At 40.4% G+C, this 27,366-nt stretch overlaps 4 protein-coding genes across 11 annotated transcripts in view; all 4 read right to left on the bottom strand.

Moving 5' to 3' along the window:
• Positions 1 to 1,685: 1,685 nt before the first annotated feature.
• The window catches only part of LOC120473310 (protocadherin alpha-C2), a 28,370-nt gene continuing 2,689 nt past the window's right edge, over positions 1,686 to 27,366 (bottom strand). The window contains exons 1-3 of one of the 8 annotated variants that reach the window (XM_089135074.1): positions 24,499 to 27,050; positions 6,536 to 6,571; positions 1,686 to 4,554 (exon numbers count right to left, since the gene is read on the bottom strand). In XM_089135074.1, the coding sequence (XP_088991200.1) occupies positions 6,560 to 6,571; positions 24,499 to 26,895 (2,409 nt within the window). In that variant the 5' untranslated portion in view covers positions 26,896 to 27,050 and the 3' untranslated portion in view covers positions 1,686 to 4,554; positions 6,536 to 6,559. Of the gene's footprint in view, positions 4,555 to 6,535; positions 6,572 to 9,550; positions 12,351 to 12,397; positions 15,096 to 24,498; positions 27,051 to 27,366 lie in introns of those variants that run through there. The other 7 variants (XM_089135076.1, XM_039663097.2, XM_089135075.1 and 4 more) reach the window with 7 other exon arrangements.
• LOC148977596 (protocadherin beta-16-like) lies at positions 15,293 to 18,047 on the bottom strand. Its single transcript, XM_089135070.1, has one exon. The coding sequence runs from the start codon at positions 18,009 to 18,011 to the stop codon at positions 15,474 to 15,476; it is 2,538 nt and encodes an 845-aa protein (XP_088991196.1). The 5' UTR covers positions 18,012 to 18,047; the 3' UTR covers positions 15,293 to 15,473.
• LOC120473312 (protocadherin alpha-C2) lies at positions 18,428 to 21,042 on the bottom strand. The gene has a single exon (XM_039663099.2). The coding sequence runs from the start codon at positions 20,879 to 20,881 to the stop codon at positions 18,443 to 18,445; it is 2,439 nt and encodes an 812-aa protein (XP_039519033.2). The 5' UTR covers positions 20,882 to 21,042; the 3' UTR covers positions 18,428 to 18,442.
• LOC120473308 (protocadherin alpha-C2-like) lies at positions 21,296 to 23,957 on the bottom strand. Its single transcript, XM_039663093.2, has one exon. It carries the CDS (start codon positions 23,750 to 23,752, stop codon positions 21,302 to 21,304), a length of 2,451 nt encoding a protein of 816 aa, XP_039519027.2. The 5' UTR covers positions 23,753 to 23,957; the 3' UTR covers positions 21,296 to 21,301.

The following is a 27,366-nucleotide window of genomic DNA, read 5'->3' as shown; positions in this document are numbered from 1 at the left end:
TGCTCTAATTACTAGATGATAGACCTACAACTAACATCACTGTTACTTTATGCATTTTTAACCCGGGATACATTTATATCATTTTAATGTAGTTAATCAATATCACACGAAGAGTGCCATTTCAGTTTTTCTCCTCCAAAAATCAGCATGATTAAAATGTGATATTAAGTTACTGCAACAGTTTAATAAACAATAATTTAATTACAACTACAAAATGTTGCAGAATAATGTAATATATGAATGAATAACAGCCTATTTGTGCCAAAAGGGTTCTTTCTTGTCATCATAGAACCTTTTTTTTAGCATAAAAGGTTCTTTGGAGTTGAGTAAAGAACCAGAACCCCAATGAACCCTTGAGTATATATCTAAAAAATAAACATCTAATAAATTTTTGGGGGAAAAAAACTTTTTTGTTATTTTTCTTTTATTGGAATCAGCATTTAAAACACGTTTTATACATTTTAAGAGAATAAATGAGCCAGTATTAATATGTTGACCACGCCTATGTTTTAGAGTCTGACTGCATGGTGTGCAGTGACATCTTGTGGTTCAGTTACACAGATCACGTGACAAACTCGGCCCCGCCCGTCCCTTTTGTTCTGCGCTCCCTCCCACCACAGCGGATTACGTATGAGGGTCTGTGAAAACCAAACCATGTACCAGACACATGACACCAGAGGGCAGAGTGAAGTGATTTCACATCTCAAGGTCGTCTCTCATGGACGAATGGACATCAAATATAGCATACATATCAATCACATTTACATGCACTAGTATTTCATATCATATTGTTATAAATGTCTGTGTTATACCGTGTTGTATAATGCTATTTATTTCAGATAGACTGCACAGATACACGAGCTCCCCAGATTTGGCCTCTTTCTTGTCGGTGCATCAAATTACAGGACGCAGCATCATGCACCCCCTCCCATCCCGTTACCATGGCAACGGGCCTTTGGATAGGCGGGTCACTGTCTGTGGTGCTGAACATTGCAGTCTCGAGGGAAAAGCGTGAGTGAAGGGAGGTGTTTGGGAAGACATGAGGAACACCAAATAAATTCACCAGTAATTTAACAAGCTAGTAACAACAATTTATTTTTTTAATAATTATTTACATTCCTCTTTTCTATTAACCCACCTTTTATCCGGTCGCTAAGACACAGGCTCCCGTTGCCTAGCAACCAGCAGACAGCCTGATTTCTCTGAGTGAGGCCTTTTTTCTGCAGTGTCTCAGGAAAGCATGGTGTGTGTGTGTGTGTGTGTGTCCGCCGCAGCAGCTTTTAAGGATGCTGCAGTCTCACTCTGTGCTGTAAGGCAGGCGGAGAGAGATCTGGGTCAGGAGGAAAAGAGAAGCAAAAAGCAGTTGCATGTATTTTCCAACTTTGTTCTTCTGACCCACATCACAGAACCAGAACCAGACAGTAAGCCAGCGAGGACAGCATTAAATTCTGACGAAATTAGCAGAAGAAAAAATATATATAAATATTTATCAGAATGGGTGATGACAATCTGAATGTGGTTTTCTAGTGTTTTACATCTAAATAAAAAAGCGGATATGACATGAAGCTTTTTTTATCCTTACGCATTACATCATTTGCAGAGATGACCTCATTTTTATCCAGTCACCCACCCAAACACACTCACCTACTGTCCCCAAACAACTGAAAATCATGCAAACTAAGATGAATAATTCACAAAAGTCACTTTGATTTTATTGATCATAATCACATACATGGTCTATCTTTCTCTTCCCCATTTAAAAGACAATCATAATGGCACTGTAAAAACAATGTGTTTTGATTTTTATTCTCCAGTGCATCTGAATTTGGCTAGTTTTAGAAGTCATTTCAAACCTAAAAACATTACAAATGCAAAGTCCTATCACGGTTCGGATTTACAATGTGAATGACAGAAATAACACACCATTTCCCATGTTTTTTGTACAATATATCAGCAGATACTTTTGAGCAAAGAGGGTCTTGTGAGTTTCTCCAAGGCAAATCACAGATGCATTCAGCTTTCAGGTTGGCTTTAGAGCACAAATGCTTGTAGAAAATGATCATTTTGATAAGGATGAAAAAGAGATGAAGGGGCTATCATGTGCTTTATACAGACAGCCCATTTTTATATAACAAAATGAGGCTATTGGGTAAATGAATTGTAGTCACTTTTCTGGGTAGTGAGAGATAAGTGACCTACTTATAGATGCTCACACTGACAGACATGAAATTACATAAAAACACTTTTATATTTCATAAAACACCTTTCTTTAATACAAACGTGATGTTACTCTACAGCACCGCTCATGTCTGAGAATTAGCACATCTAATTAAGCCTGTCACTGAATACACCCCAAGACACCCTGACCTCTTGACCTGCCTGGAGAAGCTGCCAGACCCTCCGAAGGTTATGATTATACCATGATATTATCGTACATGACATTTCAGAAAGGCAACAAAAAGACCATATTGTTCACTGAAATAAAATACGTATGTCTATATATTGCACCATAGATAGCAAATAGAAAATATCAACAATAAAAAGCAGCAATATGAAAGTTTTTATTAAAACATAAAATAAAAAAATTACAAAATTAATAAAAGAAACTTCTACAATGTATGTACTCTTTTTTCAAAGCATTTCCGTGAGTATTAAACAAACACATTCCATAATGTTAGATAATATAGCCTATAAATAAGCAAAGTAAACATTGTCATTGTTTATAAGCAAGCAAGTCATCCACCAGCTTGAGGCCTTTTTTGAAAGATTCAAAAAGGCTGATGTAACATGTCTCCATCTATTAAATTGTGTGTTTTATACATGAAAAAAAGGAGTAACTCACTGATAAACAACTGATGTAAGATCTTGGGCATCAGACGACTCTCCTCATCACTTTAGAAATGAGTGTGTCCTTCAAATGCCTCTGCACTATGACATCACTATGCTGTGTCTGCGTTTGTGCATTTATGAATGTCACCAGACACCAGATTACATCAGATCCCCACACCAGGACAACTGGATCCAGTCTCTTTTTGTCTAGTATGCAAAACCAGTATTTCGTCTGGTACCCAAGACTTCTATCAGCCTTAGAGGTTGACAGAGAAGGCCATGAATTAGCAGAAATCAACAGGGTTTATTGAATTAATTAAAATTAAACAGGTTTTTCTATACCAAACTTCTTCCTGACAACAACATCCCATAAAACCAAGAAATCGCAATAATCCCTCTTATCGGTTATTCGTGAAGACAAATGTTCCATGAAACCCCTCTATTATAGGATTAAAACCTAATAGAAAAGCATTGCAAGAGCAAGGAAAATGATTGCAAATTGCAATGATAAATGGTATTCATATTTGATAATGGTTATAAATGGCAAATTATGTATTTCAGCCATTCATTTAATGTGTCATTTGATTGTTTATACCATTTGTTATTGATCATAAATGATAATAAAACTAAATGAATTGAAGATACACACACATATAGATCCTTCACCACAGAGGAAGCAATCATTGTGACTACACTCATAAAAAATAATATCATATTCAGGAGAGATCATAACAACGGTAAGTGTTCACTTTCTGGGTCCGATCAGTGCTTCGATTCAACTCGATTCTTTATAAACTGAAACTCAAAATACTGACACAAACAGCAACACTACAATGAAGAGAATAGAATAATAGGGACAACAAATCAAATTTGCTGTGACCTATTCTGAATACACTTGCATTATTCTGATAGAAGTCTAAATGAGATCCGAGAAAACACATAATAAATGCTTTATACATATGTTACAGGGAAAGAGAAGCTTTCTAGCACGCCATCTCTCCACAGGTCTGCATCACGTGAATCCTCGTTGTGCTTGTTCACACACACACATTGCAAAACAAATCCCATTAATCTTTTTTTCAGTAAAAATATCTAAACGTGTATTCACACGAGATTAACAGCACTTTAGACAATGTATGTCCAATATAAATATTTTGTACTGTAATTTTCAGGGTTTTTTTATAAACACTTGCTTATAGGCATCTTAATCTTATTTCAAGGGTGTTTAGATATTTCTACTAGAAAAAAAAATACAAAGCTACAGATTACAAATGGGATTTTTTTGTGCAATTCACTGGTCATCTGAGAATATTTTGTTCATAATTTCTCTCTCCAATGTGTTCACCAGTCACTATATATATAATGAAGATCTAACATGGAGCTTTAACCATGCAAACACAAGCATACAAGTTTTGCAGAAAAGTTTCTTTGACAAAGACATGATCTGTGCTGTTTGTGTGTTTGTGTGTGTGTTCACAGACCCAGTCCAAGTCCAGTCCTGTAAGAGTATCTCGTCTTTGTCAATCCTCTGGTCAGATCGTCCATGGGCTTGTTGGGAAAAGCGAGGGCAAAGCTCTCAGAACATTGATGTGAAGAGGGTTGGTTTCATCTCTGTTGGATGGTGCAGGTAGATGTAATGGATGAACAGACATGCAGGTTGATGGAACGATTTTTCACACAGCAATGAGGCCCTCAGGTGGAACTGCTGCTGGTGGTGGTGGATGCCTGTCAAAAAGAAAGAAAAAGACTTCAGATGTTACTCACATCGTGATAGGCCAGAATCTGAACACGTCTCATGCAACCAAGGCCTGTCACTCAAATAAAAGGCTTCAGGCAGAAGGTGGAACCTTGGTTTGATTGACAGGTGACGGGGGTGGGGGGGGGTTGATCAATGAGAACCATGCTCAGATATCAGGTGAGGGTGGTTGGGGTGATGGAAGGGCAGCGAGCTGAAAACTGGGTGGTTGTTTCCCATCACTCTGATTTATTTGTGAAAAGAACCAGTATGTGAACTTGGAATCCACCAGTCAATTCTCCAACCATTCAAACACACAAGTAGACAAACCATCCAACAAACAGGCTGAGGAGCTCATAATGATGTTTAGTAGATGAACAGTCAGTACATTTATTGTTAAAACCCACATCATGCACTAGAGCCATATTTGATTAATACTTGTTTAAATGAATGTGATTCTGCCATACTTGTTCTAACCCATTTTTTTTTTTGTCTGTGGAACTCAAAACGCAATTTTTCAGACCATGAAAGCGGATAAGAACAGATGCTGTCAAATAAACTTCCCCTCCACAATCTTAAAGACTGATATTGAAAGACATGAAATATAAAATGCTCTTTAATCTCTTTTTTTTTTTTTGGAAATAGGCTCATTTTACCACTCCCCCAGAGTTAAACAGTTTGGTTTTACCGTTTTCGAATCCATTTAGACAATTTTCTGTTATTTAGAAGAATATCAGTAACCAGACAGTTTCTAGTCCCATTGACTTGCATTGTAGGAAAATATATATACTATGGAAGTCAATGGGACCAGAAATTGTCTGGTTACTGATATTCTCAGGTATTCTCGCAAGTCAATGGGATCAGTAACCAGACCATTTCTGGTCCCATTGACTTCCATAGTATATATATTTTCCTACAATGCAAGTCAATGGGACTAGAAAGTCATTTCTAGTCCCACTGACTTGCATTGTAGGAAAAAATATATATACTATGGAAGTCAATGGGACCAGAAATTGTCTGGTTACTGATATTCTTCTAAATATCCAAAAATCAACTAAATGGATTCGAAAACGGTAAAACCCAAATTCTAAAGTTTTAAAATGAGCCTATTTCCAAAAAAAGGTGAAGTATCCCTTTAAGTAACATGGATTTGACTATATTGACACTATCAGATACTATCAGTAAAATGAATATTGGCAATATTTTCTTCTTAGAACTGCATTGCAGCAAAATTTGTCTCATAATTAGTGACTTTTGAATCCCTGATTCTGTTATTACAGTGAAGCTGCTTTGAAACAATCTGTATAAAGTGCTATATATAAAGGCTATTTGACTTGACAGCATCCATTCCCTGTCACTTTCATTGTAGAGAAAAGAGCAGCGGAAACATTCTTCCACAAAAGAAAGGAAATAATTTTTATAATTAATAAACGTAAATGATCAGTTTGTACTTCTGGGTGAACTTTCTTTAACCGATTCAGTAATACGTGTTTATCTGAGCAACTTTTGCACCCTCAGCCACTGTCAATCAAACCACACAGAGTCAGTATCATTAGCGCTTCTGCTGGTCAAAGGTGTCTATAAAAGGAGGGGTTTGTGAGGCTGCATAACATCAGTTGTAGTAAAGAAAACACCAGCTTTAAGGATTTCAGTCTAAATATTGAGTTTCACAATAAAAAAGACTGCAAAGTTTAAATCTAGCAGCCTGAAAAGGCTCAGAAGACCAAGTGAGATGCCAAACTGAGTGCTAATGTTGACCTGCATCTAAACTGTGATTGTGAACAAGAAAAAAAACTGATTTGAATTCAGTTGTATGAATTGGTTCCTTGGCTCCTCCTACAACAGGACAAGGCAAACTCCACTGACAAAAAACACCAACCACAAAGAGAAACACAGTCACACATATTTCAGTAAAGGTCTGGGATCAGGTGCTCCAGAAATCGAGAAAATGTTGAAGTCAGGGCTGCATACCTCCAGCGGGAGAAGGGACCTCGTTCATTTTGAGTACTTTAAAGCGGAAACAAAAAAAGAGACACACATTTCAATATTTGAGCTTATGGCAGAAACATTTTTGATGAATTTCACTGAACAGAGTAGATAACAAAAAAAATCTGTTTCTACATCAGTCCTATAGTCTAAGCTCGTTTCAGTGCGTTAAATCAGGAAAAGACTTCCTCTCCTCCGTCAGTGCTGTTGGAATAATCAGGGACTCCAGGTAACCTGTGAATAATGTAAAAGCATAACACATTATGCAAAAAGAATGTGTTGCAAAACAACTCGAGCAAACAAATTATGCAATTCACTAAGAAGTAGAAGGATAAGAGATGAGTCAGATTAAGAGACGAAAAAAAAGAACAGAAAAGTTAAAGTTACGTTAAAGACTCTTACTCTGTCTTTCAATCACTTACCTGTCCTTCAGGTGATACTCTAACAAATGAGAACAACTTAATGAACAACTATCACGCACCCTCTAAAAAATGCTGCAGTTAAAACTGGGTAAAATATGAACAAACCCAAATGTTGGGTTAAAAATGTCATTTCAACTTCAATCTTATTTTTTTAATTACATTTTTTAGGGCTGTCAAACGATTAATCGCATCCAAAATAAAAGTTTGTGTTTATATAATATATGTGGGTGCAATGTGTATAATTATTTTGCAAATATATAAATACACACACATGCTTGTATATTTAAGAAAAAAAAAATGTTTATATATAAAATATTTATTTTACATATAATATACATTATATATAAATCTACACTCACCGGCCACTTTATTAGGTACCCCATGCTAGTAACGGGTTGGACCCCCTTTTGCCTTCAGAACTGCCTCAATTCTTCGTGGCATAGATTCAACAAGGTGCTGGAAGCATTCCTCAGGGAGTTTGGTCCATATTGACATGATGGCATCACACAGTTGCCGCAGATTTGTCGGCTGCACATCCATGATGCGAATCTCCCGTTCCACCACATCCCAAAGATGCTCTATTGGATTGAGATCTGGTGACTGTGGAGGTCATTTGAGTACAGCGAACTCATTGTCATGTTCAAGAAACCAGTCTGAGATGATTCCAGCTTTATGACATGGCGCATTATCCTGCTGAAAGTAGCCATCAGAAGTTGGGTACATTGTGGTCATAAAGGGACGGACATGGTCAGCAACAATACTCAGGTAGGCTGTGGCGTTGCAACGATGCTCAATTGGTACCAAGGGGCCCAAAGAGTGCCAAGAAAATATTCCCCACACCATGACACCACCACCACCAGCCTGAACCGTTGATACAAGGCAGGATGGATCCATGCTTTCATGTTGTAGACGCCAAATTCTGACCCTACCATCCGAATGTCGCAGCAGAAATCGAGACTCATCAGACCAGGCAACGTTTTTCCAATCTTCTATTGTCCAATTTCGATGAGCTTGTGCAAATTGTAGCCTCAGTTTCCTGTTCTTAGCTGAAAGTAGTGGCACCCGGTGTGGTCTTCTGCTGCTGTAGCCCATCTGCCTCAAAGTTCGATGTACTGTGCGTTCAGAGATGCTCTTCTGCCCACCTTGGTTGTAACGGGTGGTTATTTGAGTCACTGTTGCCCTTTTATCAGCTCGAACCAGTCTGGCCATTCTCCTCTGACCTCTGGCATCAACAAGGCATTTCCGCCCACAGAACTGCCGCTCACTGGATGTTTTTTCTTTTTCGGACCATTCTCTGTAAACCCTAGAGATGGTTGTGCGTGAAAATCCCAGTAGATTAGCAGTTTCTGAAATACTCAGACCAGCCCTTCTGGCACCAACAATCATGCCACGTTCAAAGTCACTCAAATCACCTTTCTTCCCCATACTGATGCTCGGTTTGAACTGCAGGAGATTGTCTTGACCATGTCTACATGCCTAAATGCACTGAGTAGCCGCCATGTGATTGGCTGCTTAGAAATTAAGTGTTAACGCGCAGTTGGACAGGTGTACCTAATAAAGTGGCCGGTGAGTGTATATAAAGTATATGAAAATATTTCTTAAAAATATGCAACATGTGTGTGTATTTATATAAATAAAATAATTATACACAGTGCACCAACATATATTATGTAAACACAAACTTTTATTTTGAATGTTTGACAGTCCTAACATTTTTAACCAAACATTTGGGTTTGTCCATTGGGTTGAAACAACCCAGAATTGTTTAGAGTGCATGTAAACAAAGCTTGATGCAAGTCCAAATACTTTTTGAGGCAAATGTGATAGCATTTTTTGTCTAAATAAGCGCATAAATCTTTGGAGTCCAACATTAAATCAGAATATTAAGAGATTTAAGCATAAAAGTATGAAGGTTTGTGAGCATCAGAAGTGCAGGTGAAACAGCAGCACAGAAAGTAGGTCAATCTGCTCTGATAGAGAAGCAACACGTCACGCTACATGCTTGCACAAGTTTTTACATGTTACACACACACACACACAATCTCTTTCACAGCTGGCTCAGCCAGAGGGAAGCTAGGAATATATACAACAGGTAAAAGAGACAAAAAATGGGGCTGTGGAATCAGAACAAACAGCAGAAATTCACAAATCGCTATCAGTCTGACTCTGAACAGATAAAAGCATAGATTGTTAACTTTAAAAAGTCAGGATGAACTTTAATTACTAAAAAAAAACTGACTTAAAATTAAAAGAACAGGTATTAGATATGTACCAAAGACAGAAAGAAAACATTACACACGTACAAAAACTCTAGTGTAAAGCGAATATCTGCTAAGAACGACTGAAACTCAAGTTTCGAAGGTGATGCACAGAGGGCAAATTTATGAAATTTATGTATGCCAAGTCTCACTGACCCCATACAAGATGGGAAGCTGGAAAATTTGTGAATGGAAAAAGCTGAAAAAAGTGTGTTGAGTCATTAAAAGGTGTTTGGCCAACGGTTGAAAGGTCAAGTTGTATTCTCTGTTGTCTGGCTTCTTTGAAGGACTTTTTACGTGTTAACATTATATAGGCCTACCTGTAGAGTAGAAGCGGCTGAGTCGCTGGTCTCGGTCACTCCTGTGCTCCTCGGTAAACTGGACACGATGTATCTCGCTCCCTTTGGCGCAGGCTGTCTGACCACCAGCTTTCCTTTCCTCGTCTCTGCTAGAAATAAACTGTACCAGTAGGCATCGTTGGAGACCAGAGTGGAGTCCGCGATGGTCGAGTTCCTCTCGCTGATCACACTGTTCCTGCACGGAGGAGCCGCTTTGCTGGGCTTCGCTTTCTGACACTTCAGCACGATGGTCACCAGTATAGTGATGAGTAAAAGAAACGAGACAGAGCCCAGGCCGATCACCAGATACAGGTTTAGATCTGAGAAGATGTCATACTCCAAAGGCACCTCAGTATAGGTTTTGAGGGCGGTCTCCACCGTGGACAGTTTGATGGTGACTGTAGCAGAGAGCGCGGGCTCTCCGTTGTCTTTGGCGATCACCACCAGCCGCTGGTCTCGCGAGTCTCTGTAACTGAACATTCTCATGGTCCGGATCTCTCCGTTGTATTGATCCAAGCTGAATAACGTGGCGTCGGTGTTCTGGAGGAACTGGTACGTGATCCGAGAGTTGTGCACTGAGTCAGAGTCTATGGCGATGACTTTGGCTATCAGAGTTCCTTTATCTGTGGATCTCGGGATCTTTTCCTTCACTTCCGAGCCGTGCGCGCGCCATGGAGACACTATAAGCGGCGTGTTGTCGTTCTGGTCCATGATAATAATGTGAACGGTCACGTTACTGCTGAGCGGAGGAACACCAGAGTCTCTGGCCTCGATGTGGAAAAGAAACTCCTTCTCCATCTCATAGTCAAAGGTCTTTAGCGCGTAAAGATTGCCGTTCTCTGGGTTAATGGAGAACAGCATGGACATGGAGGTGTTCACTATTTCCTTCTCTATTATAAAATAAACTAGATACTGGTTTTCATGGAGATCTGGGTCTATAGCAGTTAAAGAGCTCAGTGAAGCTCCAGGCGCGTTATTCTCCATAACAGGGATCGTGTAGAATGTCTGCGGGAACTGAGGAACATTGTCATTAACGTCCAGTAGCTCTAAAGTTATAGTTTCATTATCAGATAACGGCGGGTTGCCCCTGTCAGTGACGGTTATAGTGATGTCATATTCTGCAACCTTTTCACGGTCTAACGGTTCTGAAATTAATAATTCATAATAATTATCAGACGATTCTTTAAGCGCAAAAGGTAAATCATCAGAAATATGAATATCTACCTGTCCATTTTCTCCAGAGTCTTTATCACTCACACTAACAACTGCAATTACTGTATTTACAGGTACATCCTCTTTAACTGGACTTGTGAATGACTTTATAGAAATTTCAGGATGATTGTCATTCATATCTGTCACTAAAATCTTTACTTTACACTTTCCAGAGAGACTATTAGCTGCTTTATCTGTTGCAATAATTTCCATATCATAGATCCTGAAATCCTCATAATTAATCATTTCTTTCACTCTGATTTCCCCATTGTTAGGATTCAGACTGAATGTTTGCTGCGTTTTCTCTGATGTATACAAACTAAAAGAGTAAAGTAAATCTGAATTTGAGCCCTCGTCTTTATCTGTGGCGTTTAATTTCACTACAAGGCTTCCAGTGGGCGAGTTTTCTGTTAGATTTATAGTATAACTGTCTTTATCGAACTGAGGGGCGTTGTCATTAGTGTCCAGAACGCGCACAATAATGCTAGCCGTGCCGGAGCGCGCGGGGACTCCTCCATCCACAGCAGTGAGGATCAGATTATGTATTGCCTGCTCCTCGCGATCTAACGCTTTCTTCAGTATTAAATCAGCAAATTTTGAACCATCCCTCCCTGTCTGTATTTCAATATCAAAGTTTCCACTCTCACTCAAATGATAACTTTTAATGGAATTTGAACCTATATCAGGGTCAACCGCATTACTTAGAGAAAACCTCTCGCCAGAAGCTGTAGATTCAGAGACGTCCAAATTAATCGTATCCCTACGAAAGTAAGGCGCATTGTCGTTAATATCCATTATTTCCAATTCAATGTTAAATATACGAACTGGGTTTTCCAATATGACTTCCATTTTTAAGTAACATACTGTTTTCGATATGCAAAGATACTCCCTGTCGATGCGCTCCAAAATAAACAGGTCTCCGGTGTCTTTGTTCACATCCAGATATTTTTTATTTGCAAGGATATCTAACCTGATGTTTCGCCTTCCCAACGTTTGCACGTCGATTCCTAAATCTGCAGCCAGATTAGCAACCACAGAGCCTACCTCCATCTCCTCCGGAACGGAATAATGGGTGACAGAAGACGCGGTGTAAACGAGTGCCGAAAACAGCAGTAATGATGCGTACTTCATTCTGCTGTGAAGCGTGTTGTCTTTGTGGGCACAAAACACAGCTGTCCTTAACAATGATGATCGCAAATGGAAGATATTCGGTGTATTCAAATATTGATTTAGTTTTCTCCAGCGTTATGCGGAAAATCATTCGTTGCAGAAAGCCAAGAGAAGAACTTGCATCCCCGCACGCTTTTTGTAAAGACTCTCCGCTTCGCCGTTGAGCAGGAACTGTCATGGCGTCTCCAAAATAAATAAATAAATGAAAAATCGTCCGTTTTGTTGGGGCACAGCGACACATCGAGTATGTTTTGAAGAATTACGACAAAAATATTATATAACGTCAAGAATGCTTTGGTAACTAAACCAATGTTCATGATGAGAGCAGAAATGTAAACAAAAAATATAAAATAATGTGAATAGAATAAAATAAAAGCCCTACGTTATTTAAAAAAAAAATATTGAACTTCAAATGCAAGTATGATTTTTAAATGCAGTTCAAGTTACCTGTAGAGTAGACGCGGCTGAGTCGCTGGTCTCGGTCACTCCTGTGCTCCTCGGTAAACTGGACACGATGTATCTCGCTCCCTTTGGCGCAGGCTGTCTGACCACCAGCTTTCCTTTCCTCGTCTCTGCTAGAAATAAACTGTACCAGTAGGCATCGTTGGAGACCAGAGTGGAGTCCGCGATGGTCGAGTTCCTCTCGCTGATCACACTGTTCCTGCACGGAGGAGCCGCTTTGCTGGGCTTCGCTTTCTGACACTTCAGCACGATGGTCACCAGTATAGTGATGAGTAAAAGAAACGAGACAGAGCCCAGGCCGATCACCAGATACAGGTTTAGATCTGAGAAGATGTCATACTCCAAAGGCACCTCAGTATAGGTTTTGAGGGCGGTCTCCACCGTGGACAGTTTGATGGTGACTGTAGCAGAGAGCGCGGGCTCTCCGTTGTCTTTGGCGATCACCACCAGCCGCTGGTCTCGCGAGTCTCTGTAACTGAACATTCTCATGGTCCGGATCTCTCCGTTGTATTGATCCAAGCTGAATAACGTGGCGTCGGTGTTCTGGAGGAACTGGTACGTGATCCGAGAGTTGTGCACTGAGTCAGAGTCTATGGCGATGACTTTGGCTATCAGAGTTCCTTTATCTGTGGATCTCGGGATCCTTTCCTTCACTTCCGAGCCGTGCGCGCGCCATGGAGACACTATAAGCGGCGTGTTGTCGTTCTGATCCATGATAATAATGTGAACGGTCACGTTACTGCTGAGCGGAGGAACACCAGAGTCTCTGGCCTCGATGTGGAAAAGAAACTCCTTCTCCATCTCATAGTCAAAGGTCTTTAGCGCGTAAAGATTGCCGTTCTCTGGGTTAATGGAGAACAACATGGACATGGAGGTGTTCACTATTTCCTTCTCTATTATAAAATAAACTAGATACTGGTTTTCATGGAGATCTGGGTCTATCGCAGTTAAAGAGCTCAGTGAAGCTCCAGGCGCGTTATTCTCCATAACAGGGATCGTGTAGAATGTCTGCGGGAACTGAGGAACATTGTCATTAACGTCCAGTAGCTCTAAAGTTATAGTTTCATTATCAGATAACGGCGGGTTGCCCCTGTCAGTGACGGTTATAGTGATGTCATATTCTGCAACCTTTTCACGGTCTAACGGTTCTGAAATTAATAATTCATAATAATTATCAGATGATTCTTTAAGCGCAAAAGGTAAATTATCAGAAATATGAATATCTACCTGTCCATTTTCTCCAGAGTCTTTATCACTCACACTAACAACTGCAATTACTGTATTTACAGGTATATCTTCTTTAACTGGACTTGTGAATGACTTTATGGAAATTTCAGGATGATTATCATTCATATCTGTCACTAAAATCTTTACTTTACACTTTCCAGAGAGACTATTAGCTGCTTTATCTGTTGCTATAATTTCCATATCATAGATCCTGAAATCCTCATAATTAATCATTTCTTTCACTCTGATTTCACCATTGTTAGGATTCAGACTGAAGGTTTGCTGCGTTTTCTCTGATGTATACAAACTAAAAGAGTAAAGTAAATCTGAATTTGAGCCCTCGTCTTTATCTGTGGCGTTTAATTTCACTACAAGGCTTCCAGTGGGCGAGTTTTCTGTTAGATTTATAGTATAACTGTCTTTATCGAACTGAGGGGCGTTGTCATTAGTGTCCAGAACGCGCACAATAATGCTAGCCGTGCCAGAGCGCGCGGGGACTCCTCCATCCACAGCAGTGAGGATCAGATTATGTGAAGCTTGTTCTTCTCTGTCTAAAGGCTTTTTTAGGATCAAGTCGGCAAACTTAGATCCGTCACGTCCAATCTGAATGGCAATATCAAAATGGTCGCTTTCACTGAGATAGTATGTCTTTACAGAATTTGAACCTGTATCAGGATCTACTGCATTAGTGAGGGAAAACCTCTCCCCTTTTGGTGTTGCCTCTGAAATGTCTAGATGCATCGTGTCTCGTCGGAAACGAGGCGCATTATCATTTATGTCCATTATTTCAAGTTCAATATTAAACATTCGAATAGGATTCTCTAATGTGGCATCCACTTTAAGGACGCATGTTGTGACTGATTTCGATGGGCACAGATTCTCTCTGTCAATCCTTTCTAAAATGTACAGCTCCCCGGTGTCTTTGTTAACGTCAAGATATTTTTTACTAGCGACGACATCCAGTCGCATTTTACGTGTACTAAGACTTATCAAATCCAATCCTAAATCAGACGCCAGATTTGCAACCACAGACCCTTCGTCCATTTCCTCGGGAATTGTGTAGTGCGTAACAGCAGATGCTGTCTGAAAAACAGGCGAAAGGAATACGAAGATCGAGACGTACCTTAACAAAAGCAGTGCTTTCGGTTCCATTGTTTTTGATTCTCGTGAAAATGCACACAAGGAGAGAGTTCCAAAGTGATTCAAAAACTCGGTATTAGCGAAATTAATCCAGGCATAAATACGTAAAAAGAAAAAGACAACTGGAATAAAATATCAGAGGATGAATAGTCCTGCCTGAAAGAGAGACTGCAATGTTGTCCTACAGAATCAGCAATGGCGACGAAGGCAGTACAAACAGAAATGCATTTTCTTGGTGGACAGCGACTCTATGCGCACAGGAGCGAGGAGTGCAACGTAAAGAATAAAATTAGAAACGAGTATGAAAATCCTATAACACTCATTAAGGATATACATTTTAAAAAGGGTTGGAATAAAAAAAAAATCAGAATAAAAATAAAAAAGTTTTTCGTATGAAAACAAAAGCAAATGTAAAATGCAAGTCAGGTTACGTTTAAAATAGTGAGCCGAAAATGCAGATGTTTATCGCAATAAATATTTCTCAGTGACTGCAACGAAACTTTTAGAGAATTAATGCAGCTGTATTTTGAACAATATATTACTGCATTACAGTGCGTAAAAGTGATTCCAAATATTTTGTATCTACCTGCTGAGTGTGAATTGGCAAGTACAAGCAAAATAAAGGCAAATACTCATGCGCAAAGTCAAACTTACTTTACCGGGGGGGAAAATCCATAATTTTAATTGGAATTTGTCAGTATGTTTCATTGCTTACCTGTAGAGTAGACGCGGCTGAGTCGCTGGTCTCGGTCACTCCTGTGCTCCTCGGTAAACTGGACACGATGTATCTCGCTCCCTTTGGCGCAGGCTGTCTGACCACCAGCTTTCCTTTCCTCGTCTCTGCTAGAAATAAACTGTACCAGTAGGCATCGTTGGAGACCAGAGTGGAGTCCGCGATGGTCGAGTTCCTCTCGCTGATCACACTGTTCCTGCACGGAGGAGCCGCTTTGCTGGGCTTCGCTTTCTGACACTTCAGCACGATGGTCACCAGTATAGTGATGAGTAAAAGAAACGAGACAGAGCCCAGGCCGATCACCAGATACAGGTTTAGATCTGAGAAGATGTCATACTCCAAAGGCACCTCAGTATAGGTTTTGAGGGCGGTCTCCACCGTGGACAGTTTGATGGTGACTGTAGCAGAGAGCGCGGGCTCTCCGTTGTCTTTGGCGATCACCACCAGCCGCTGGTCTCGCGAGTCTCTGTAACTGAACATCCTCATGGTCCGGATCTCTCCGTTGTATTGATCCAAGCTGAATAACGTGGCGTCGGTGTTCTGGAGGAACTGGTACGTGATCCGAGAGTTGTGCACTGAGTCAGAGTCTATGGCGATGACTTTGGCTATCAGAGTTCCTTTATCTGTGGATCTCGGGATCTTTTCCTTCACTTCCGAGCCGTGCGCGCGCCATGGAGACACTATAAGCGGCGTGTTGTCGTTCTGATCCATGATAATAATGTGAACGGTCACGTTACTGCTGAGCGGAGGAACACCAGAGTCTCGGGCCTCGATGTGGAAAAGAAACTCCTTCTCCATCTCATAGTCAAAGGTCTTTAGCGCGTAAAGATTGCCGTTCTCTGGGTTAATGGAGAACAGCATGGACATGGAGGTGTTCACTATTTCCTTCTCTATTATAAAATAAACTAGATACTGGTTTTCATGGAGATCTGGGTCTATAGCAGTTAAAGAGCTCAGTGAAGCTCCAGGCGCGTTATTCTCCATAACAGGGATCGTGTAGAATGTCTGCGGGAACTGAGGAACATTGTCATTAACGTCCAGTAGCTCTAAAGTTATAGTTTCATTATCAGATAACGGCGGGTTGCCCCTGTCAGTGACGGTTATAGTGATGTCATATTCTGCAACCTTTTCGCGGTCTAACGGTTCTGAAATTAATAATTCATAATAATTATCAGACGATTCTTTAAGCGCAAAAGGTAAATCATCAGAAATATGAATATCTACCTGTCCATTTTCTCCAGAGTCTTTATCACTCACACTAACAACTGCAATTACTGTATTTACAGGTACATCTTCTTTAACTGGACTTGTGAATGATTTTATAGAAATTTCAGGATGATTGTCATTCATATCTGTCACTAAAATCTTTACTTTACACTTCCCAGAGAGACTATTAGCTGCTTTATCTGTTGCTATAATTTCCATATCATAGATCCTGAAATCCTCATAATTAATCATTTCTTTCACTCTGATTTCCCCATTGTTAGGATTTAGACTGAATGTTTGCTGCGTTTTCTCTGATGTATACAAACTAAAAGAGTAAAGTAAATCTGAATTTGAGCCCTCGTCTTTATCTGTGGCGTTTAATTTCACTACAAGGCTTCCAGTGGGCGAGTTTTCTGTTAGATTTATAGTATAACTGTCTTTATCGAACTGAGGGGCGTTGTCATTAGTGTCCAGAACGCGCACAATAATGCTAGCCGTGCCAGAGCGCGCGGGGACTCCTCCATCCACAGCAGTGAGGATCAGATTATGTGAAGCTTGTTCTTCTCTGTCTAAAGGCTTTTTTAGGATCAAATCAGCAAATTTTGACCCGTCCCTCCCTGTTTGTATTTCAATGTCAAAATGTTCGCTCTCACTCAAATAATACGTTTTTATGGAATTCGAGCCGATATCAGGATCCACCGCATTACTGAGCGAGAATCTCTCTCCGGCTCTTGTAGATTCTGAAATATCCAGACGGATCGTATCTCTCCAAAACTGGGGGGCATTATCATTTATATCCACAATTTCAATTTCAATGTTAAACATTCGCACAGGATTCTCGAGTGTGACTTCCACTTTGATAAAACATGTTGTTTTTGATATACAGAGATATTCTCTATCCATCTTTTCTAAAATATAGAGCTCTCCTGTTTCTTTGTTGACATCGAGATATTTTTTGTTAGACCTAATATCGAGTCGCATTTTTCGTTTGCTCAGTGTTTGCACATCCAGATCCAAATCTGAGGCTAAATTAGCCACAACAGAGCCTTCCTCCATTTCTTCTGGGATAGAATAGTGCGTAACAGAGGACGCGGTGTCCAAAATAGCGGAGAAAAACAGAAGGACCGTTACATACCTCCACAACTGTGGCTTTACTAATCCCTCCATTCTGCAGCTTTTGAAATATTTGTATTCCTCGTGATAATGAAATGATCGGAAACGAACAGGACACACTACGAAGCTCGTGTCATGGCGCGCTCCTTTGTGCGATTTCCACCTATGGAAATCTGTCATGGCGATTGTGAAAAATATGACCAAAACGTTTTCTTAGAGAACAGCGACGCTCAGTGAGTTTGGCTTGAACATACACAATAGGAAGAGAGCCTTGTGTGCAAATATATATATATATATATATATATATATATATATATATATATATATATATATATATATATATATATATATATATATATATATATATTCTGTTTTACGCATTGTTTTTACTTCAGGATGCTTTTTGCTGTTTTAAAAATAAAAAATGCCCGAGAAAATCTGTGAAATAATTCTCAAAATAAAAAAATTCGCAGGACAAAAATATTGAGCAGAAATTAATTAAAATATAAAAGGGGAAAATTTCCGCAGCCTGAGAAACCAGAAGAATACTGTACAGGGGCTCATACACTACATCTTCGCTAAAAATATGAGAGGAAACTGAGCGTGAAACGTTATGTAATCCTCTCTTTGATTATACAAGTGGATTGTCTTACCTGTAGAGTAGAAGCGGCTGAGTCGCTGGTCTCGGTCACTCCTGTGCTCCTCGGTAAACTGGACACGATGTATCTCGCTCCCTTTGGCGCAGGCTGTCTGACCACCAGCTTTCCTTTCCTCGTCTCCGCTAGAAATAAACTATACCAGTAGGCATCGTTGGAGACCAGAGTGGAGTCCGCGATGGTCGAGTTCCTCTCGCTGATCACACTGTTCCTGCACGGAGGAGCCGCTTTGCTGGGCTTCGCTTTCTGGCACTTCAGCACGATGGTCACCAGTATAGTGATGAGTAAAAGAAACGAGACAGAGCCCAGGCCGATCACCAGATACAGGTTTAGATCTGAGAAGATGTCATACTCCAAAGGCACCTCAGTATAGGTTTTGAGGGCGGTCTCCACCGTGGACAGTTTGATGGTGACTGTAGCAGAGAGCGCGGGCTCTCCGTTGTCTTTGGCGATCACCACCAGCCGCTGGTCTCGCGAGTCTCTGTAACTGAACATTCTCATGGTCCGGATCTCTCCGTTGTATTGATCCAAGCTGAATAACGTGGCGTCGGTGTTCTGGAGGAACTGGTACGTGATCCGAGAGTTGTGCACTGAGTCAGAGTCTATGGCGATGACTTTGGCTATCAGAGTTCCTTTATCTGTGGATCTCGGGATCTTTTCCTTCACTTCCGAGCCGTGCGCGCGCCATGGAGACACTATAAGCGGCGTGTTGTCGTTCTGATCCATGATAATAATGTGAACGGTCACGTTACTGCTGAGCGGAGGAACACCAGAGTCTCTGGCCTCGATGTGGAAAAGAAACTCCTTCTCCATCTCATAGTCAAAGGTCTTTAGCGCGTAAAGATTGCCGTTCTCTGGGTTAATGGAGAACAGCATGGACATGGAGGTGTTCACTATTTCCTTCTCTATTATAAAATAAACTAGATACTGGTTTTCATGGAGATCTGGGTCTATAGCAGTTAAAGAGCTCAGTGAAGCTCCAGGCGCGTTATTCTCCATAACAGGGATCGTGTAGAATGTCTGCGGGAACTGAGGAACATTGTCATTAACGTCCAGTAGCTCTAAAGTTATAGTTTCATTATCAGATAACGGCGGGTTGCCCCTGTCAGTGACGGTTATAGTGATGTCATATTCTGCAACCTTTTCACGGTCTAACGGTTCTGAAATTAATAATTCATAATACTTATCAGATGATTCTTTAAGCGCAAAAGGTAAATCATCAGAAATATGAATATCTACCTGTCCATTTTCTCCAGAGTCTTTATCACTCACACTAACAACTGCGATTACTGTATTTACAGGTACATCCTCTTTAACTGGACTTGTGAATGACTTTATGGAAATTTCAGGATGATTGTCATTCATATCTGTGATTAATATCTTTACTTTACACTTTCCAGAGAGACTATTAGCTGCTTTATCTGTTGCTATAATTTCCATATCATAGATCCTGAAATCCTCATAATTAATCATTTCTTTCACTCTGATTTCCCCATTGTTAGGATTCAGACTGAATGTTTGCTGCGTTTTCTCTGATGTATACAAACTAAAAGAGTAAAGTAAATCTGAATTTGAGCCCTCGTCTTTATCTGTGGCGTTTAATTTCACTACAAGGCTTCCAGTGGGCGAGTTTTCTGTTAGATTTATAGTATAACTGTCTTTATCGAACTGAGGGGCGTTGTCATTAGTGTCCAGAACGCGCACAATAATGCTAGCCGTGCCAGAGCGCGCGGGGACTCCTCCATCCACAGCAGTGAGGATCAGATTATGGATTGCCTGTTGTTCTCTATCCAAAGCTTTTTTAAGAATCAAATCAGTGAACTTCGATCCATCCCGTCCGGTCTGAATCTCGATAGAAAAATGATCGCTTTCACTGAGAAAGTATGTTTTAATTGAATTAACGCCGATATCAGGATCCACAGCATTGTTTAAAGAGAATCGTTCTCCCACAGGCGTTGATTCTGAAATGTCCAAATGCATCGTGTCCCTTCTAAAATGAGGAGCATTGTCGTTAATATCAACAATTTCTAGCTCAATGTTAAACATTCGTACAGGTTTTTCGATTGTGGCATCCAGTTTAAGAACACACGTTGTTCCAGACTTGGTTGTGCAAATGTGTTCACGATCGATTCTCTCCACAATGAACAGCTCTCCCGTTTCTTTGTTAATATCCAGATATTTTTTATTTGCTACAGTGTCGAGACGAATCTTGCGTATGCTCAATGTTTTAACATCCAATCCCAGATCCGTTGCCAAATTTGCCACTATAGATCCCTCGTCCCATTCTTCAGGTATAGAATAATGAGTAACAGAAGATGCTGCATTAAGCAGAGACATTAAAATGATGACTAACACGTACCTTTTCAATGCTTTGCTTTTCATTCGAGATTCCATTTTTTTTCTTCGAGTTATAATCCAGTGATCATGAGATTTAAAACAAATAGCATGCAGTTACGAATGTAACATTTTGATGATCAGAAAGCAGAAAAGGCGTTTCGCGGTTCATGGAAGAAGAGAGCATACACAGCTTTCTGCCAACAAAGCAGATACGTCATCAGCACTGGCAGTAATGAAAGATAAACGCAGAGGAGATGTTTTGATGGAGAACAGCGACGCTGTGCGCATTGGTTTGTGTGGCACAATTAAAGATCAATTTTAGAGTTAAAATACAACAATTAAATACTCTGAAAAACGCAAAAAAAAACGGTTTCACTAGATATTATTGTAAATCAAGTCACAACACTGTCAAAGTACACTATTCATTGGCATTTAAATGAGATAAAATAAACCAAGAATGGAAATTATACATTTTGTCTAAAAGTCCAAACAGAAGCAAAAAAGAAAGAAAGATGGGGTACTTTTTATTCTTACCTGTAGAGTAGACGCGGCTGAGTCGCTGGTCTCGGTCACTCCTGTGCTCCTCGGTAAACTGGACACGATGTATCTCGCTCCCTTTGGCGCAGGCTGTCTGACCACCAGCTTTCCTTTCCTCGTCTCTGCTAGAAATAAACTGTACCAGTAGGCATCGTTGGAGACCAGAGTGGAGTCCGCGATGGTCGAGTTCCTCTCGCTGATCACACTGTTCCTGCACGGAGGAGCCGCTTTGCTGGGCTTCGCTTTCTGACACTTCAGCACGATGGTCACCAGTATAGTGATGAGTAAAAGAAACGAGACAGAGCCCAGGCCGATCACCAGATACAGGTTTAGATCTGAGAAGATGTCATACTCCAAAGGCACCTCAGTATAGGTTTTGAGGGCGGTCTCCACCGTGGACAGTTTGATGGTGACTGTAGCAGAGAGCGCGGGCTCTCCGTTGTCTTTGGCGATCACCACCAGCCGCTGGTCTCGCGAGTCTCTGTAACTGAACATTCTCATGGTCCGGATCTCTCCGTTGTATTGATCCAAGCTGAATAACGTGGCGTCGGTGTTCTGGAGGAACTGGTACGTGATCCGAGAGTTGTGCACTGAGTCAGAGTCTATGGCGATGACTTTGGCTATCAGAGTTCCTTTATCTGTGGATCTCGGGATCCTTTCCTTCACTTCCGAGCCGTGCGCGCGCCATGGGGACACTATAAGCGGCGTGTTGTCGTTCTGGTCCATGATAATAATGTGAACGGTCACGTTACTGCTGAGCGGAGGAACACCAGAGTCTCTGGCCTCGATGTGGAAAAGAAACTCCTTCTCCATCTCATAGTCAAAGGTCTTTAGCGCGTAAAGATTGCCGTTCTCTGGGTTAATGGAGAACAGCATGGACATGGAGGTGTTCACTATTTCCTTCTCTATTATAAAATAAACTAGATACTGGTTTTCATGGAGATCTGGGTCTATCGCAGTTAAAGAGCTCAGTGAAGCTCCAGGCGCGTTATTCTCCATAACAGGGATCGTGTAGAATGTCTGCGGGAACTGAGGAACATTGTCATTAACGTCCAGTAGCTCTAAAGTTATAGTTTCATTATCAGATAACGGCGGGTTGCCCCTGTCAGTGACGGTTATAGTGATGTCATATTCTGCAACCTTTTCACGGTCTAACGGTTCTGAAATTAATAATTCATAATAATTATCAGACGATTCTTTAAGCGCAAAAGGTAAATCATCAGAAATATGAATATCTACCTGTCCATTTTCTCCAGAGTCTTTATCACTCACACTAACAACTGCAATTACTGTATTTACAGGTACATCCTCTTTAACTGGACTTGTAAATGACTTTATGGAAATTTCAGGATGATTATCATTCATATCTGTGATTATAATAGATAATTTACATTGGCCGGATAATGGATGAGTTCCTTTATCTGATGCTATAACTTCCATATCGTAAATTCGAAAGTCTTCATAATTAACCATCTCTTTCACTCGAATTTCACCACTCTCAGGATTTAAACTGAATGCTTTCTGTGTCTTCTCAGATGTATACAGACTAAATGAATACACAAGCTCGGCGTTAGAACCCTCATCTAGATCTGTTGCGTTTAATTTAACGACCAGGCTCCCTATGGGTGCGTTTTCAGTTAAATTAATGATATAGCTCTCTTGATCAAATTTAGGGGCGTTGTCGTTTGCATCCAACACCCGAACGATGATACTGGCCGTGCCTGAACGCGGAGGGACTCCTCCATCCACTGCGGTCAGTACCAGATTATGGACAGCTTGGGTTTCACGATCTAGAGCCTTTTTTAAAATTAAATCTGCAAATTTGGAACCGTCCCTCCCCGACTGAATTTCAATGTCAAAGTGCTCATTTTTACTTAGATAATAGGTTTTAACCGAGTTGGATCCGACATCAGAATCCACCGCATTACTGACAGAAAATCGCTCACCTGCTGGCGTAGATTCAGTGATGTCTAAATTGATTGTGTCTCGTCTAAAATTAGGGTTATTATCATTTATGTCAGTGATTTCTAGCTCTATGTAAAATATTCGCTCGGGGTTCTCGACAATAACTTCCATTTTTAAAAAACAAGTCGTTTTTGCAGGACACAGATATTCACGATCAATCTTCTCTTGTATGTACAGTTCACCTCTTTCTTTGTTTATGGCGAGGTATTTCTTATTAGCGATCACATCTAAACGGACGTTTCGTTTAATCAAAGTCTGCAGGTCAAGCCCCAAATCAGTGGCTAAATTTGCCACGACAGATCCTACTTCCATCTCCTCTGGAACAGAATAATGAGTAACAGCCAGAGCCAAATGAAAAACCGCTGATAGAAGAAAAACCAGCGAGACATACCTCCTCCATGACCAGGCGTTCAAAGCAGAATCCATTGTCTGATCAAGTGATTATGATGCAAGGACAGTTCATCTAGCAACAAAGCATTGGATTTGACTACAAAACAAAATAGATGCTGAAAGAAGTGTTAAAAATAATTAAAAGACGAAAAGTTTCCTCGATATACACCGCAATATTTAGTCTAAAACCAGAGACGCACAAAACAAGGGTTCGTCGCAAAATGGCCAACTGTGATAGTGACGTTGAAATTACGCTCGCAATGATAGCCTATACTTTGTGAGATATAATTTGTGAAACCACAGCGCCACTTTGCGCACACACAGTGAGGTGCCTCAGACAATGTGCACAAGTTAATAAAATATAACCCAATACTGACAGACAATCTATTAATATATCTATATTTTTATAATCTATTATTTAAATAGTTTAAAAAATAAAAGTACAATTGAAGAGTTCAGATGCAAAAGCCTCTAAATGCCATTTGAAATTTTCTTCTTTAATGATGATTTTTATAAAACTTGTATATTTAAGTTCAGTAATTTCACTTAAATAACAATTAATAGGTAATTATCATTGCCATTTAAATGAAATTACTGAACTTAAATATACAAGCTTGATAAAAATGATCATTCTAGAAGAAAATTTCAAATGGCACTTAGAGGCTTTTGCATCTGAACTCTTCAATTATTTAAATATTCTTACCTTAGAATTTGCGCTTCATCAGTAATAATGCATGTGAATAAAGTATTTAAAAAAAATAAGCAATAATACGTGATTATACCTGTAGAGTAGAGGCGGCTGAGTCGCTGGTCTCGGTCACTCCTGTGCTCCTCGGTAAACTGGATACGATGTATCTCGCTCCCTTTGGCGCAGGCTGTCTGACCACCAGCTTTCCTTTCCTCGTCTCTGCTAGAAATAAACTGTACCAGTAGGCATCGTTGGAGACCAGAGTGGAGTCCGCGATGGTCGAGTTCCTCTCGCTGATCACACTGTTCCTGCACGGAGGAGCCGCTTTGCTGGGCTTCGCTTTCTGACACTTCAGCACGATGGTCACCAGTATAGTGATGAGTAAAAGAAACGAGACAGAGCCCAGGCCGATCACCAGATACAGGTTTAGATCTGAGAAGATGTCATACTCCAAAGGCACCTCAGTATAGGTTTTGAGGGCGGTCTCCACCGTGGACAGTTTGATGGTGACTGTAGCAGAGAGCGCGGGCTCTCCGTTGTCTTTGGCGATCACCACCAGCCGCTGGTCTCGCGAGTCTCTGTAACTGAACATCCTCATGGTCCGGATCTCTCCGTTGTATTGATCCAAGCTGAATAACGTGGCGTCGGTGTTCTGGAGGAACTGGTACGTGATCCGAGAGTTGTGCACTGAGTCAGAGTCTATGGCGATGACTTTGGCTATCAGAGTTCCTTTATCTGTGGATCTCGGGATCCTTTCCTTCACTTCCGAGCCGTGCGCGCGCCATGGAGACACTATAAGCGGCGTGTTGTCGTTCTGGTCCATGATAATAATGTGAACGGTCACGTTACTGCTGAGCGGAGGAACACCAGAGTCTCTGGCCTCGATGTGGAAAAGAAACTCCTTCTCCATCTCATAGTCAAAGGTCTTTAGCGCGTAAAGATTGCCGTTCTCTGGGTTAATGGAGAACAGCATGGACATGGAGGTGTTCACTATTTCCTTCTCTATTATAAAATAAACTAGATACTGGTTTTCATGCAGATCTGGGTCTATAGCAGTTAAAGAGCTCAGTGAAGCTCCAGGCGCGTTATTCTCCATAACAGGGATCGTGTAGAATGTCTGCGGGAACTGAGGAACATTGTCATTAACGTCCAGTAGCTCTAAAGTTATAGTTTCATTATCAGATAACGGCGGGTTGCCCCTGTCAGTGACGGTTATAGTGATGTCATATTCTGCAACCTTTTCACGGTCTAACGGTTCTGAAATTAATAATTCATAATAATTATCAGATGATTCTTTAAGCGCAAAAGGTAAATCATCAGAAATATGAATATCTACCTGTCCATTTTCTCCAGAGTCTTTATCACTCACACTAACAACTGCAATTACTGTATTTACAGGTACATCCTCTTTAACTGGACTTGTGAATGACTTTATAGAAATTTCAGGATGATTGTCATTCATATCTGTCACTAAAATCTTTACTTTACACTTTCCAGAGAGACTATTAGCTGCTTTATCTGTTGCTATAATTTCCATATCATAGATCCTGAAATCCTCATAATTTATCATTTCTTTCACTCTGATTTCCCCATTGTTAGGATTCAGACTGAATGTTTGCTGCGTTTTCTCTGATGTATACAAACTAAAAGAGTAAAGTAAATCTGAATTTGAGCCCTCATCTTTATCTGTGGCGTTTAATTTCACTACAAGGCTTCCAGTGGGCGAGTTTTCTGTTAGATTTATAGTATAACTGTCTTTATCGAACTGAGGGGCGTTGTCATTAGTGTCCAGAACGCGCACAATAATGCTAGCCGTGCCGGAGCGCGCGGGGACTCCTCCATCCACAGCAGTGAGGATCAGATTATGAACTGTTTGCTCTTCACGGTCCAAAGCTTTCTTCAAAATTAAATCAGCAAATTTCGATCCATCCCTTCCTGTCTGTATTTCGATGTTGAAATGAGCACTCTCACTTAAGTAATATGAATTCACGGAATTGCTTCCGATATCTGCATCGAAAGCATTGTTCAAAGAAAACCTCTCCCCAGTTGAAGTAGACTCTGATATATCCAAGTGCATTGTGTCTCTCCTAAAATATGGAGCATTATCATTGATATCCGTTATTTCTATTTCGATGTTAAACATTCGAATTGGATTTTCTATCGTAGCATCTAGCTTTAGAAAGCAGATTGATTTGGAATTGCAGAGATGTTCTCTGTCTATCTTCTGTACGACATAGAGCTCTCCGGTTTCTTTGTTAATGTCAAGATATTTTTTGGATACAATCGTGTCCAAACGCATCTTTCGCCTATTTAACGTTTTAACATCCAGCCCAAGATCAGCTGCCAGATTTGCAACAACGGATCCTTCCTCCATCTCCTCGGGGATAGAATAGTGAGTTACTGTAGACACGGTCTTAAAGAATGCGAAGAAAAGAATAAACACCCAAACGTACCTTGAAATCCGTCTCGGGGCTCTCGCAATAGAATCCATAGTTTGTGAGCTCGGTGCAGTATTATCTTAGATGCCAAATATCAGTTCAAAACGCAACCTTTCTTTAAAACAGCCTTAGCGCTGTGAAATGGACAAAAATGATGAATGAAATGTCCAGCCTTAAATGGAACGACAGATTGTATACTGAGCATTCGCTGCAGTGTTCTCTGCACAATAAACTGTCATGGCGACAAATGTTACATAGCCAGAGATATGTTTTAATGGTGAACAGCGACTCTCTGCGCACAAAGGAGCGAAGTACACATTGATGCAAACCGGAACGACTCGAATCTATGAAGGAATAATCGACTTTAAAAATGTATATTACGTTGTAGAGAAGCACTTTAAACATAAAATGCATATTAAATAACTCTAAAACTATTTAGACGGTTGTCTGTAAATGCAAAACATCCAGAGTCCATTGTATAAAATAAAATCGTAATTGCAAATGTTAAAATAAATAAATAAATA

This window comes from Pimephales promelas, chromosome 9 (assembly GCF_988280905.1).
Source record: "Pimephales promelas chromosome 9, fPimPro1.hap1.1, whole genome shotgun sequence".
NCBI lineage: Eukaryota > Metazoa > Chordata > Actinopteri > Cypriniformes > Leuciscidae > Pimephales > Pimephales promelas.
The sequence above is the reverse complement of the archived record's forward strand: the minus strand, read 5'-3'. Positions and strand labels throughout refer to the sequence as shown.

Bases quoted from the DNA above. Each gene is read 5' to 3' on its own strand.
- LOC148977596 (XM_089135070.1), bottom strand. From the start codon at position 18,011: ATGACAGATTTCCATAGGTGGAAATCGCACAAAGGAGCGCGCCATGAC.
- LOC120473312 (XM_039663099.2), bottom strand. From the start codon at position 20,881: ATGGAATCTCGAATGAAAAGCAAAGCATTGAAAAGGTACGTGTTAGTC.
- LOC120473308 (XM_039663093.2), bottom strand. From the start codon at position 23,752: ATGGATTCTGCTTTGAACGCCTGGTCATGGAGGAGGTATGTCTCGCTG.